At 40.5% G+C, this 15,687-nt stretch overlaps 2 protein-coding genes across 2 annotated transcripts in view; both read left to right on the top strand.

The window, feature by feature from the left end:
• The window catches only part of LOC136691801 (copine-9-like), a 127,329-nt gene extending 122,666 nt beyond the window's left edge, over positions 1 to 4,663 (top strand). The window contains exon 21 of the mRNA XM_066664615.1: positions 10 to 4,663. Within this exon, the coding sequence (XP_066520712.1) occupies positions 10 to 201 (192 nt within the window). The 3' untranslated portion in view covers positions 202 to 4,663. The remainder of the gene's footprint in view (positions 1 to 9) is intronic.
• A 2,091-nt stretch (positions 4,664 to 6,754) lies between these two features.
• Positions 6,755 to 15,577, top strand: si:dkey-156n14.3 (zinc finger protein ZXDC). The gene is made up of 10 exons (XM_066665545.1): positions 6,755 to 8,232; positions 8,754 to 9,227; positions 9,800 to 9,952; positions 10,041 to 10,119; positions 10,209 to 10,339; positions 10,986 to 11,156; positions 11,519 to 12,330; positions 13,181 to 13,432; positions 13,514 to 13,615; positions 14,129 to 15,577. Exons 1-10 carry the CDS (start codon positions 6,762 to 6,764, stop codon positions 14,213 to 14,215), a joined length of 3,732 nt encoding a protein of 1,243 aa, XP_066521642.1. The 5' UTR covers positions 6,755 to 6,761; the 3' UTR covers positions 14,216 to 15,577.
• Positions 15,578 to 15,687: the final 110 nt, after the last annotated feature.

Here is a 15,687-nt window from a genome sequence, read left to right on the forward strand (position 1 = left end):
CTTGACCAGTTTGTTCCGTTCCGGGACTACATTGACCGCTCCGGTAACCAGGTTCTGAGCATGGCTCGACTGGCTAAAGACGTTCTGGCCGAGATCCCTGACCAGCTGCTGTCTTTCATGAAAAGCAAAAGCATTGAGCCTCGCCCTGCGCTCCCTGCCTCAGATACTCCCAGCAAGCCTCCTCATAACACTCGCATCTGAGAGGAAGACAGCAGAGTACAGTTGACAGAAGGACTGGAGTTTTGGGGCATTTTAAGGGGGCATGTAAACAAACTGTTGACAGGCTCCCTGCTAACAATGTAATTTATACTGGTGATTGGCCTCCTGATTACTGACAGCTACACACCTACACAGAATTTCACTCAGAAGACAATTGTTTTACCAACATCTGTACACAGTATTCTCCATTCTAAAAAGAGAAAAAAGAAAACACAACAGAGAAGGAAGCAGATGCTCTGCCCAGATGTTCAGGGCTACTAAATGCCTTGGAACATCACAAGCAAGACAACTTCATGTGACCAAATCCACTTTGTTTCATCATCTGTCATAGCTGTGAACCCATTAAAATTTAAAGCAAACACCTGGGCTGATTCCAACATATTTTTAGATGCATGGATAGAGAGCGTGAAAGAGAGAGGGAGAATGAGAGAATAGTAAAGAGGAACAGTGGGACATAAAGTAGGAAGGTTTGGAGAGAGATAAAAATTCATTAGAATGAGGAATAACAGGTGAAGGATAATAAAGAAGAAGAAGTAAGGGGGAACAGTGTGAGAAAAGGAGAGTTTGATATAATACAGAAGTCCAGAGAGAGGAGTATGAACAAGGGAAACTGAGAAAGTGAGCAAAAAAAAGAACAGGAGAATGTAGGAGAAATGTAAAAGGGAGCTATAGAACAACAGAAAAACAGATGGAGAAGAGCCTGTGAGAGAATGAGGAATGATGAGAGTGAGTGCCTCTGGCTGGGTCAAAAGGCAGACAAGCTCATCTTCTCTCTCACAAGTCGATGACCCGAGCATGCAAGGGTCTCCACTGCAGTCTGAGGGTGGCAAGACTCAACCAGAAATAAAGGGTAAACCATTTATGAACCCAGAGCCAGACAGTGACCACGAGAACGTGAACACCTACTGTACCATAACAGCCACCAAAAAACTCTGTGAGGACTTGCTAACTGAAATTACAGAGCGTAGTGCGTGTGTGAAATGAACAATGACAATTCTGTAGGTGTCTCACTGATGACTACATCCATGGCTTGAAGCCATCAAGCAACAAAGTACTTTTCAAATCATCTGCAAAATGGTAAGACTTTGAATTACTCCTGAGAGACTTCTGCCTCACTGTTGGTGAGGCATCTGGAAGACGTGTTGGCAGTGTGTTGTGTAGTTTGTTTTGAAATGTTTGAATGCATTTGCTCATTTACTGTTGGCTGTTCGTGACAGTGTTAGATAAATGTAAGTGCATTTTAAAGGAGAAAGAGAGAGACACAGAGAAAGATGGGAGAACACACCAGGAGGATGCACACCTCCTACAGCAGCCCAGCCCCTCGAGTCCATAAACAATCCACCGGATCCACACCCTCACTCCACACTGCAAAGCTCTACCTTATGGATATACACATAGCCACACTGTCATAACAAAACCTCATTTCCAAAATAGTAACTTCATATAAGAAGAAATAATTCCTTCTAATTTAATCATGGTCAGTTCCCCATCACTAGCAAGGTAAGCCATCCCCTGGTGATGCTACCAACCTGGAACGGTGAAGACCAATATAGCTTCCTTGAAGTGTGTGTTAAGACTTGTAGTCTGGTTCCTTTGGTTGCAACCAAACAAGAACAAAATATACTTTATGGAAACGATTGTGAAATTTTAGTCCTGGTTTTATTACAGTCTACACTGGCAATTTTACAATAAAACCAAGGTACATAAAAACAAACAAAAAAAATGGCATATGACACACGTATGACTTTTATTTTGCAAGCCAGTCCTCCAAATAAGCTGGGCTTATTACACATGTTTGTGGAGGTAGTTTTACAAACTGGAATGATTCCATGAGGTGGTAAATTAGATAAAGGTGTGAAAACAGCACCAGAAATTTCTCCACTGCACGAATTAAAGCAGGTCCACTATGGACAGAAGACATTAGGAATGTTTTTAATGAACTCTGTTCCCTCACAGAGTGATTACTGTTACATCTTGGGACATTGTTTAGATTGTTTCAATGCTTTTGGTTCGTATTGCGTTCATACTTAAAATGAACAGATTTTGTTTTGAAACAGACTGAGGCCCACATGCTCCAGAGATCTCGCTTGTTTGGTGCACACCAAAGTTCGAAAGGGAGTGTTCACACTAATCTACTGAATCACAATAACAGAGCAATCACACCAGGGTTTGTTTTAATCGAACCAAAGCTGACAAGTCTAAACACACCCTAAGACATGTAAAGCCTATTGGTATGTTTTGAAATTTCTGGTAATGCCACATGAATTGTCAGTTCAACATGCTTAAAGAAGAACATTCATTAACTTACAGTTGTTACATAAGCTAACAGACACCCACATTGGCAAGCATTCCCAATGACATGAGGGTGCTTGAAGTCCTGTTCTCTGATGGCTGTGGCATCAGCAGGGAAATATTCACAGAGTTAAAGACTCTTTACATGACGTAAAAAAAATAGTTCAAAGGTTTTGATATGACAGTGACTGTAATCTCATTTCTATTCTTTCTTGCTGTTTGCCTTTCTCTGTTTCATGTTACTATGCTCTGTCTTCATCCTCATCATCTCCTTGCTCTGGTGCTCTTTGATTCTATGACCCTCCAGTTTGGGAATATCCGAGTGAATTCCTGGCCCCTTTCTTCCTTTCAAGCATAACCTGTGAGGCTTTAACAAGCTTTACTGGTTGAATAATGCATTCTAGCACTGGCCCTGGAGGATCCCATCTGTTTCTCAGAGCCTGCAGTGCTGTCTGTTTAGAGCCAGGAGTGACCACTGTAACACGCATCACAAAAGAGCCCAATGAAGTGCCAAAAAAAAAACACATGTCAGGTCCAGACTGCAAGGGCACCTTCAGATTTGTTTCTTTTTTGTAGAGAAAGAAGCCAGAGAGAGTGAGTTTGGGTGGGGGATGCGCACCCACTTCGTCACAATTGGCACTTGAAAATGTAGCACAGGGCCATTATGGTTATTTGGAGGGAGACGGAATGTACCTATTTTCCTTTGCAAATAAATGCAAAGTTATTCTGTGCTTTCTCCACGCTGATATCACACTGACTCCTGCTCTAAATACGGCTGACACTTTCATGCCCTAGATCTGTTGGATGCTCTGTCTTTGGCTGCTTGTGGTGTTTTGTCGAGGCTGAAGTTCATGCAGGGTTTCTGTGTTCACACTTAAGTATTTTCCACCGACTCTCTAGAGTGTTTCGTGTTTTTCCATGTCATTCGCACCAATGTTAATGAAATGGTAACAGATGATATTCTTTATTAGCACTTCTCACTGTACCTTCTCCCCCTGCTCCTTCATCGTCCCCCCTCTCGCTGTATCTCTCTCGTACTTTGCATTTAATTAAAAGTGAGCAAATTAGGAAAACTTGAGCTGTGTTTTTGGGTTAAAGTTCATTAACTGCATTTATTTGAGGACCTCTATTAGTGCTGAACTTGACTCGCTTATTCCTCTGTGGTACAAAGCCCTACAGTGATTTGAATTTGTAAACAAAGAAAGCATGGGAATGAATGATGAGTGTGTGTAAAGGGGTGTGTGTGTGTGTGTGTGTGTGTGTGTGTGTTTCAATAGATGGGGTCCAACAGAATTTGTAGCGGCTTTCTTTTAAATGTAACCATTTATAATATTGCATGATACCAGTGGGGGACCATTCAGTGCTGGTTGTCTGACACAAATGTTTATATATCTATAGCTAGCCAACTGTATCTGTTTTCTAATGACAGTAGATTGTTTATGTATATTTTTGTCCATGATTTTTGTTGTGTACAGTATATTCTGTGGAACTACAGAATATTGTAGAATATGGGATAAAGTACAATGTAGCTTGCTGCAGATAGACATTATATTTGTACTGGTAATTTAGATCACAAATGAAATATTTGTCATTTCATTTTTGAAACTCTAGCTTTAGCATGCAGTATAGCGGACACTGAGAAATGCAGAGTAGATATTTTCATTTGTATTGCGCACACAATATTTTTACATTTAGCATGACTTTCAAAGTGTGTCTTCAAATATGTACCCAGTGATTATCGTTCAGTTTGTGAACCTTGTTGGTGCCTATAACCCCCTTGCACACAACTGCTTTCCCAAATATGATACTATACCAAACATGGATATTTTCTTCTCCCCTTCATCTCCTCTTCTTTTGTCACTGAGCATGTTCTATCTTGCAGTGCTCCAACGGTGTCACAACCAACACTTATATACAAAAGAAAGCATAAAGGGTTTAATGTTTAATTGTACATTCACTATTGTCATTGTTGCACCTTAAGTCACAGTTTTATACACTTGAATTGATTGAACACATTAAGAAATTAAACTGTTCGTTCAACAACTTGAGTGATACTTGCTCTTTATTATAACAACGGGGGGTCAGATTTGGCCTGTAGTAGAAATTGTGCAAATAACAGCTCCAAATACAAAACTGCCATCCCTGGTCTAGTCTTCACTTTGCCATGTAGTGTTTGTTCAAAGCAAAATTATGACTATGTTACATTACATATACACAGAAACTTTTTCTTTTATTTTTTTGCAAAAGCACTAAGTGTTTTCTGTTTGCTGGAAAAAGAACATTTCATTAATTTAGCTAGTTCAGCATTTGTTCTGCATTGGCCCAGACTGCCTAACTCTTCACTATATTCAGACATCTCTTCCAGTTAGTGAATCCAGATGCTTTTAAAGTGCACCCACTGCTGACATGAAAATGCATGACCATAAAATAATACCCCCTGAAAAGGTATTTGTCTCCCTGAACAAATGACCTTACCTTATGGATTTTCTCACTAATATTCAGCAATGTTTCAAAATTGATTTAAAGCCTTTCCAGAAGACTAAAAACACCACCTATAAAGGGGTCACAAATTGCTGACCAATTTCAGAAACTTTCAGCATGTGTCCACATACATTTTGACATACAAGGTCAGTGTCAAACCCATATTAAATCTAGGCTAAAAGTGTCCAGTGGTGACTTACTTAACTAGGCACTAATGTATACACTCTTATGAAGAATGTTGAATGCAGCATGTGTCAACAACTGGTCAATTGCTGAGTCAATAAAATATCCTGTGGTTCAGAACACGAACACAGAAACTCATTTTGCTGTACCTTTATATTAAAGCGCTTGTGTACTCTGCTGTGCATGTTAGAGATGAGAGCTGAACATTTAGGTCTACGTGATCCAAAGAATACCACTTTTCACGTCTAGGCTAACTGGAATGTGGATATATATGCTGTCATCTAATTTAAACTTTTAGGCTATAATTAAACAATACCAAGTATGCATTTGGCATAAAAATAGCCTGTGGAAAATACCACAGACAATTACATGAAAATCAAAATATATTTTGCCATAACAATTTTTTTAAAGTAGGCTGTATTCCATTCAAGTTCACGTAAAGGAATACTTTCTACTTATTTCTGTTGGTGTCTAGTATTTTAGACGTTTAAAGGGCACGAATATTTAAGAGAATTGCCTGCTTCCAGACGCATTTCCTGGTAGAATCTAAACTTTTGCCCATGAAAATAGTGGCCTCTAATGGTAACCCAGTAGTAAGAAAAAAACATGGCCTAATGGTTGTTTTCAGGCAAAGACCATTTGTCTTACAGCGCCATCTAGTGTCCCTGACAAGTATTGTCGGTGTTAAGTAGTTAACATGTTTACCAAACATTTGATGGAATATATGCGAAAAGTTCTAGGATGTAATTGTTGTTGATGTTGACAGATTTATTTATTTTATAGTGCAAGACGCATGAAATAAATATATAGATAGTTAAATAATTAATTAAATGATTTAAACAAAAAATATATATTTAAAATGCACATTTAATTAACGATTAAATAAGTCACATACATTATTTAAGAATTTATTTCAAAATGTAATTATTAAATGAAACATTTAATGAATTCTCCGTTTCATTTCTTTTCATTATTTCTTTATCCATTTAATGATAGAAAATTGTCACAAAAACCCTCCATAATATTATGAACGACTATATACTGGTTGAATACAGAGTTCATCCATGTTGTTAACACACTTGCATATCTAATGCTGCGTTTGAGTGATCTCGGAAACGGGAATACCAATTTTCCGACCTGCTCCAGAACACCGCTGGCGGCGGGTCTTATCACCCGTTAGTGGAACTGTTCAATTCCAGAAGTTAGTGAGTCGACCCGATTCTGATTCACAGTTATGGAAGTCGATTCCAAAAACTAAATATTAGTATATTTAGCAAGAACTAAGTATTTAGCGCATCTATTCAGTTAATTATTTGATGTTTTGACACTAATAATGTTAACTGATTGGGAGAGTTTTTACATAACTGTGTCTTCTGCGCCGTACAAGGTGAAATGTACTGACATTTGAGTTATGGAAGAAGGGTGTGTTTGTCAGACTGTCAAGTTTTCATGTCTCCATGTGGAATCGAGTACGAGTCGATTCCCAAATGTGGAAAATGAATGAATCAATTCACTGCGATTGACTCGCGGCCCTACCCATTAGTGTAGGGCGGGCCTTTATGTGTCGCTGCTACAGGGACACCAAGATGGAAATCCAGGGGCTTACTGATGCCCAAAACACTCACTACCAACATGGCGCCCCGCGTAAGTCAGTTTCGTCTCCGTTGGGAACGGGAACGGCAGCAGAGACAGTTTGTAGCCGCGTTTCGAAAGAGGGTCGTCCGGCCTCTCACGGGCTTCAGAGCGACAGCAACAACAACCGGCGGCGGGGCTCCTCTGCGCCTCAAAATGGAGGCATTAGGCCTCGCTTGTGCCTCCAGCGCCAAAGACAAGAGGAGAGCGGAGACTGGGTGCTTTCACCGTCGCCGGTGCTTCAACAACAGTCCAGCGTCGAGCTGTGTAACCTAAGCGGGCTGAAAGAGAAAGATTATGGAGATTTAGAGCTACCCGCCGACTTCGTGAAGGCCGAGTTGAAGTATGGCGAACTGCAAATGGCGGCTCTCTTCGAGGGGGAGGACGGTTATGAACAGAGACAGCTGATGGCGGAGGAACTGGAGCAGCAGCAGGACACGAATTGCAACGTTAACGTCAGCTCTCAGTCGCCAACCACCGCCAACGGCGGCAAAAATTGCGAGGAGTTCTACGTAGTTTTCAACATAGTACAGGAAGGCAGTGAAAATGCTCTCGACAAAGAGCAACGGACGCGCTCGTGTAATGTTAAAGTGAACACGAAAAACCAGAACGTGGCAGAACAGTCCAAATCTACCACTAGATATGGACAGCACAGTTCTGTCTTTTCAGAGAAAGAAGCAGACAACATCCAGTCAACGAACAAGGCGAAACAGGTTCATGGTCTCGGTAATGTTAACGACAGGTTGGTGAGTGGCTCGGAGTCGGCGGGGAAAAGAGGGCTGTTTGAGGCAGACATTGATCTGTCTGACGGTGGAGTTAATGTTACCGAGAAGCTGCCCGATGTTGTCACGATGAGTAGTAGTAATTTCAGCTCAACGGAACACACAGAGCTGGGAAAGCGCGAAAATAAATATAACTCCACTGTTGAGTCAGAGAGCGTCTCTAACGGTAGTGAAGTAACGGGCTTAGGGAAAAGTCCCGAGTACGTAGCCGACTATGGCCGGCTCGCTCCAGACGACAATGGCGACGCGCACGATGCTTTCTCGGGCACCATCACCATCAACAACCAGAGCATTCTCCTCACCATCGAGAACGGAGTATTGACGCTGGCCGCGCCGCCCGAGGGCTACGCCTATAAAGAGGACAGCATGCTAAGTCTGAAGGAGCATCTGGGCATGAAGGAGCACGAAGATATCGTCCTGCTCAACTACGACGGAGGCACTAAGTCCATCGGAAAGATCAGCAACGTGCCCGTTAACGAGCGCAGCGCCGTGCACTCGGCCAGCGACTCGGAGCTGATACTCTCTGAGGACTGTCCTCTCCCCGGCCTGGATTCCTGTCGTTCTGTTAAACAGGAGGAGGGAGCTCTGGGTGCTGGAGAGGAGGCCAGCGCCCTGGGGCACGGCTCCAAATCACCATCTGCGGGTAAGGGGCTAGATCAGAAACTCTTATCACGGGGGTCCAGACTGAAGTGGGGCTGGGGGGCTTGAAGACCGTAACTCCACATAAAAGTCTGTATTTGATTTGAGTGTAACATTGTGAAATGTGAATTTTCTGATAACTTACCCTCATTTTATGACATTTTTTGTATAATGTATACATAATGTATAATAACCAGTTAGTAAAGTTTTACATGTCTGCAGAAATATTTCTAGGTCACACTTTACAATGGGGAAAATCTCAATACCTCCCAGTTGTAACCATGCTATTCACATTTTTCTCAAATGTTATCGTATAGATTAATCTTTTTAACAGTAGCTGGTTATTCAATGTTAATGCTTTTACACTAATAATGACTAATAAGCTCCTTGGACAAAAAAAAAAAAAATACTCCAATGTGTAATTTTACTCTAAAACATTACTCCTCACTTTGCCTTAATGAAAGGCTTGAATGTTTCCCAAACCTGTGTTATGGATGTTTAAAATAAATTTTGATAATTCTTCAGTCCCGTCAGGTCTATCTGTTGGATGTGAAGATGAGATGCAACCTGTAAATCTTGGTGGTCCAGCAAGCTTGGCAAAAAAAGGGGCCCTGGTAACATACCACTGTCCTCACTCAGGCTGCCCTGAGGCTTTTGACAGCCGCCAGAAGCTGAAGATGCACCTTGTCTTCCACACTGAAGATCAGCGGCCCTTCAAGTGCATGGTGGAGGGCTGTGGCTGGTCCTTTACTACATCATACAAGCTGAAACGCCACCTGCAGTCCCACGACAAGGTGAGGCCATATAAGTGTGAGTGGGAGAACTGTGGTCGACGCTTCACCACCGTCTACAACCTGAAGGCCCACGTTAAAGCACATGACCAAGAGGACGCCTTTGTGTGTGAAATTTGCAATGAGAGGTTCCGAAGTGCTACACGGCTCTCAAACCATCAGAGAACGCACTTTGAACCTGAGAGACCACACAAGTGTGAATTCCCAGGTCAGTGATATAACATCAAATATAACTCATTGAAAGTATCAGACTCTCCGTCTACTTGTGGGCAGAGTGGCTGTGATTATCGACATGGACTCAGGATTATTATGCAAACCTTTGTCAAGCACTACAGTATATAGGTATATCCCAAAAGGCCAGTGGAAACATTGCCATGTCAAAAGGAATCCACATGTTGCGCACCTTTAGTCTGTTGCACAGGACAACTTGAATTTTGTTGCCACTGATGTCTTTAGTCCCATACCATACCATTCCCTTTTTCATGTGTTACAGTAAAGCAACAAAAACTTCTGACAAATACTGATGCTGTCATTTAGTCATTAATTGTCTAATTATACCATAGTGCATAATTATTTAGACATTTAAAAGTGGTGCAATGATGTCGTTCCATCAGCATTGTTGATGACTTATATTTTACCATGTTGTGTTATTTTAGGCAAGGACAGATTTTAGGTCCTGTTCTTTTTATAATTTCCGTCTTGCCTAACAGGAAGATGCTCAAGCCTAACAGTATGTGACCATTTATTGATATATCTATATATGTTTGTTTTGTTCCCCAGGATGTGAGAAAGCCTTTATCACTTTCAGTGCCCTGTTCTCCCACAACAGAACTCATTTCAGAGAAACAGGCCAGTTCACTTGTACTTATCCAGGCTGTGACAAGCGCTATGATAAGGCCTGCCGCCTTAAAATCCATCTTCGAAGTCATACAGGTAAATATATTACTAACTGTGTACACATACATGGCAGCAGCCTTTTAATGAAGACTAATGTTTGTTTCATTTCTCTCTCTTCCTCCAGGTGAGAGGCCATTTGTTTGTGATTTTGAGTCCTGTGGATGGACTTTCACTAGCATGTCAAAGCTTTTACGGCACAAAAGGTAAGATGAAAATAGAATCTAATGCAACTATGTGGTTTGTTGTAGGAGTTGTCTATATTTTATGATATTTCTCATTCTTTTTCCCCTAGGAAGCATGATGATGATCGGCGATTTACATGTCCAGAGGAGGGTTGTGGAAAGTCTTTTACTCGTGCAGAGCACCTGAAAGGCCACAGCATCACCCACCTGGGCACCAAGCCATTCGAGTGCAGAGTAGAAGGTTGGAATCACAGATGTTTTTTTGCATGTGATAATGCACAAATTTTTTATTTTTATTTATTTTTTTTTATATATTTAGTTGTTTTTTTTAAACTGTAATTCACTATAGTTATGACAGGATCAAATTTACTTGTGTTTACTAGTGTTTGTAAGTGATTTTAATTCTTGTCCCAATCTGTTATGTCCATGTCATTTATTTTTGCTAACTGCTATCCCATGGCAGAAAATATTCCTGCTGCTTCTGCCTGCACTGCACCTAAAAATAACCCTAGGTTAAATCATTTGTGTGCAAATTTACGTGATTCAAAATATTTCATTATATCCTGTGGACAAGTATACAAGTCTGCAAGTATGAACATTTAAATCAGATTGGTCAAATTAGTTTTTAAAAATGTATTGAATAACGTTTTATAAGTATGTTAAATTAAGTAGCTGACCCAATTGCTGTCATTGGTGATGTATGGTCTTGTGAAAATATATTAAAAATGGAATTGCTATGGGATAAAATTGCATTATTTCACTTCCCCCATGTATGACTAATACTTTTGAGGTAAAACATTAAAGACATTGCATTGCAGTGTATTTGTCTTATGAAGTTTGTCATGGAAGTATGGTAAAATGTTGAATATTGGTGTTTCTTTCTGCAGGCTGTAATGCCAAGTTCTCAGCACGTAGCAGCCTTTACATCCACTCTAAGAAGCACCGCCAGGATGGGGTGTGTCTGAGGAGCAGATGTCCTGTGGCAGGATGCACTAAGCACTTCTCATCACGCAGTAGCCTCAAGAGCCATATGCTTAAACATCACAATCTTAGCCCAGGTACCTTCTCTTGCATATTTGAAAATACAAAATTAGAAAAGCTTAGGCACATGGATCATTTGCAGATGTTCATACACTCTGGAAAACACTTAGATACTTTACATATTGAGATTGAAAGTATCAAATGATGACTACTGTTATGTGCGGTTTCATGTCTGATTCTAAACATCATGTCTATCTTTCAAGTTAAAGCCTGCAGTCTAGTCTAAGCCTGAAAGTTGTAGAAAGGTGCCATTTTTATTGTTATTACTTTATATAGGTATCTCCAACAAAATAGTTTATTTGTGACTGAAGATGTTGGAGAAACAATCAAAGTTCATATCAGTTAGTCATGTAACTCTGGTTTTGTCAACCCACTCTAGATGTATTGAATCAGTTGGAGAGCACAACCACTCTGACACCTAGCTGTGAACTCACCAGCGCAGCTCAGACAGCCACAACTCCAGGCTCCGTGAGCACAGATCTCAGCAGCCTAGACCTCTCCTCCCTTTTCTCCACCGTGCCCTCAGGATCGTCTGCACCACCCGCTGGCCCTTCAGCCCCTTCAGGCTCAGCCTCCTTCACCATGGATATGTCTCTGGTTAGTGCTGGCATACTAACCATAGATCCTACTTCAGTTGGCTCATCCCTTACAGGGGGGAAAACTGTGGACCCTCTCATCTTAGCAGCTGGGGCAGACATGGGGACGCATGTTCTGGACACTGGCTTGGGGTCAGGTACAGGAGGTGTCCTGCAACAGACAACGCTGCATTTGGACGATGTGCAGACGGTGAACCCTGAGGCACTAGGAGCACTAACAGCACTTGCAATCCAAAACACATCTACTGCAGAGCAGCTGCAAGCTCTGAGCTCGTCCAGCGCTTTAACAGTGGAGTCCCCTTCCTCTTCTCTGACCCAGTCGCTCACCCCCTCACTCACTACTTCTCTTGTTCCTTCCCTTGCTTCTGCCACTGCACTGGCAGGACCTCCAGTCCCAGAACTGCTTTCTCCTCAACCCAAGGCAGATATTGGGGCTAGTGAAGCTGCTGTGGGACACTTGCTGAGTGGAGTGGACGTCCTGGCGCAGCAGGAAAACAGCAAGCGCATGCGTCATTTTGTGTTTCCCAGCCACAGTACATCCTATGGTGGGCAGAAAGACACGGAGCTACCTTCAGTCACCACTTGTTCCTTTATGGTGAGTTTGCAGGATGTGAGTTTATCTTGTGGTGTATTCAGGTTTTTTAAATGAAATCATACATTTGCATGATATATTTCTGAGTTCAGATAGAGCCATTAAGTTAGAACCTAAGTGAAATGCTGAAAATGAAAATGTGCAATGCAGAAGAATCTGCTCTTTAACATTGAAAGCAAAACAATATCAAGAAACATTTTTGTGAATTGGCCTTCAGTCTGATTATAGGTAGAGCTGGATTTGAATGGTGTACTTAATGCAGGAAAAATAGAAAACTCTGACAATTTGCAATATATTTCCTACAAATTCCAGTGCAGTAATACATTTGCCTGCATATCAAATTTAAAATTTTCTATTAAAATGAATTGAAATGCTATTAATCTGTTACAGCTCCCAACAAAACACACAGATGTTTGTGTTTTTAAATGAGAAAAATTGCTTTATAAATAACAAATAATATATATAAAAAAGACATAATAAAAGTATGTAAAGAAATTATTTGGTTAAAGTGTATTTACCTTGATCAGATGAAGATGCTGGTGAAAGAGATTGGGAGTAGTTTTTCTTTGTGTTCTATTGCTTAACTCACTCGCTACACACTTAATGCTACAATGCTTCAAAAAACAGCAATTCGACAGGAGCTCGCACGGCAAGATAACCAAGTGAACTTAATACTCACTGGGCTACCTAGTTTCAGGTGGCATAGGCTCGCTCACTCATAACTCACATCTCAACTCGCATCATAAAACAAAAAATGATGGCTTGTATCTCGGAAGATTTGTACGTTGATTCACTCGTAAGTCAAGGTTCACTGTATTTTATTTGGCACTAATTGAATTTCTGCTTTTTGAAGGAGAGTAGTGGTTCTGCACGCACAGATTACAGAGCTATCCAGCTGGCAAAAAGGAAGAAGCAGAAAGGCCCTGCTGGCGATGCAGGTAGCTCTGGGGTGACTCAGAGGAAGCTTAAAGGGAGTAAGGGTTCCAGTGCTTCTGGGGCATTGGCAAGTGGTCGTTTTGGAGAAGGAGCTGCATCAACCACGACGGGCCTCACTCTTCGAGATCCAGTCACTGGTGCCCAGTATGTACAGATTCAGCTATTGCAGGTGAGTGGGATCAAGAGCATGTTCAATAGCTGGAACCTGCTTTCAGTCACAGTATTATGCACTAATTTGTGTGTTTTGCAGGATGACCCTGCAACTGATGGGGACTTGGCTTTTCAGCTTAGTTCACAGACCACAAGTTCTCATTCCCAGCTAACAGTTGACCTGCCTGTCAACATCTTACAGGTGAAACCCTTTATTGTGCATAGTGGCTTTAAAGTTTAGCATGTCATTTAAAAATGAAGGTTGCTTTATAGTCTTGATTTGGTTTTCATCCTTTTTACCTTGAGTCACCGCTGACCATTCAGAGTGTTTGGTATAAGTCTTGTCTGACATCAGCAGGTCCTAAAGGCAAGGCTAAAAAAACTCAAAATCAACCATTTGACTTGTAGTCACTGTGGACAACCTGATTTTATCATCAGAATTTAGCTGAGAATCTTCACTCTGTTTTATTTGTTTACAGACCTATACTTTGATTTAAAGTAAAAAAAAAAAATGTACATGTTATCAAGTGTTGCTATACAAGAAGCAAATATTTCATTCTTAAGCATACTTTTATTCTGCACATGCCTGCACTATAAATTGCTATCACAAAAGGTTAGATTTGGGTTTCACTGTAAACTACTGTTGTGTGAACATTGTATACATGAGCAAATAAAGGTTATTTAAAGAGTACCCTAACAAAAATGTTTTTATCAGGAGCCTTCTGTCATGCCTGAAGACGATAATGGATCTGATAACTCCCAGTTCACTGGCAGCACCATCAACTTACAGGACTTAGAGTGACAACTTGACAGAATGCCAGCAAGAGTTACTATTGGACTAAATTACATTTGTTCTCACTCCCTCCATCTCTGCTGAAGACAAGAAGGCATCTGTTTTCAAGATGCCTCTTTTTTGGGAAGTGGTGCTGGACCACAGTCGGGGATTTATTCCTGCAATGGAGAATAGACCTCTCTTTAAGCTCTTTAGTCTTTTAACAGTACCTGAAGGACTAGGCTTGTGCCTAGATTGCTGAGCCTTGTGGCCTGTGCAATTTGATTTAAAATGGCTGAGTAAATTAAGAAACATTTTTGAGCTGTGTAACTAAGTTTTAGACAGGTTATATTTTAGGAAGATGCTGTTGTTTCATTCTTTGTGGCTTAGACATGGACTCAGTTTTGTTTATTAATGAAGGATGGATTATTTGCTAAGGGACTACCAATAACGATTCAGTAGTTTATTTCCCCAGTCTACCACTGTCCTCTTCTAGAGTGCTGTGAAGAGCCAGCACCAAATCTTCTTGTCAAGAACATTATTACAGTCATTAATAGGTTCTTTTCTCACTCTGTTCCACAGAGGTGCAGTAATGATGAAAATATAATTGGCAGTAGGAACATTAGCTGTAATAACTGCTTCACATGGGTATATTCTTTTTTTCAGAAAAGCAGAGTTAGGTTTGAAAATTGTAGTATGTACAGTTGCTTGTGCAGTAAAGGACCTGACAGCTTAAACAAGAACGTTTTTCTAAGTAACACTGTTCCTCAGACTCTTTGCCCTGCAGTGCTTAAAAAAAAAAAAAAGAGGACACGGTAACTACAAATATGAAAGAAATTCTTTCTCATGATTACGTTTTTGTTTTTTATGGTTTGTGTTTTTATGTAAAACATGAAGATACAGATGTTTGTGTATGAAATTATGATTAAATGCCACTCTACTTTTTTATAAAATGTGAAATCATGTTTATTATGGATTGATTGCTGGAATTGTGAAACAAGAATATTGAGTTTAAGTCTTGTTCTTTTCTGTGTAGCCTATTTTCTATAAATTTCTATGTTACGCCTCTTTTAATCTAGTGTGCTTTCTTCATACACTGCAGACTGTTAAAACTAGAGTATTTATACAATTTTAAAGTCATTTCAGCTATTTGGTGCTGTCCTAAATCACACCCAAAGTCTTGATGTGTCTCTAATAATACCAAGAGAAGATCTGGATCTGTGATTCACAGCTAATGAAAGTGTGGAAGGTGTAATAAAAGTGATGATGATGATAACAATAATTATTCTATTAAGGGATATAATTAAACATTTCTACTTGAATACCAAACCAGTTGTTTGATCTGTTGTGCAAAATAGACAAGAGAAATCTAATGACAAATGTGTATACTTTGTTTACAAAAACAAGCAGCATTGTCAGTCTTTTACTGGATAAATGATTCATGTGCATTAGTGAATGACTAATGTTTCATCATTTCTATTTTTAGCAACAAAGCTCTAGGT

The sequence above is a fragment of the Hoplias malabaricus genome, chromosome 3, assembly GCF_029633855.1.
Source record: "Hoplias malabaricus isolate fHopMal1 chromosome 3, fHopMal1.hap1, whole genome shotgun sequence".
Lineage (NCBI taxonomy): Eukaryota > Metazoa > Chordata > Actinopteri > Characiformes > Erythrinidae > Hoplias > Hoplias malabaricus.

Bases quoted from the DNA above. Each gene is read 5' to 3' on its own strand.
- si:dkey-156n14.3 (XM_066665545.1), top strand. From the start codon at position 6,762: ATGGAAATCCAGGGGCTTACTGATGCCCAAAACACTCACTACCAACAT. The intron at 9,228-9,799 runs GTCAGTGATATA...TTTGTTCCCCAG, and splicing joins ACACAAGTGTGAATTCCCAG to GATGTGAGAAAGCCTTTATC. The intron at 13,433-13,513 runs GTGAGTGGGATC...TGTGTTTTGCAG, and splicing joins TACAGATTCAGCTATTGCAG to GATGACCCTGCAACTGATGG.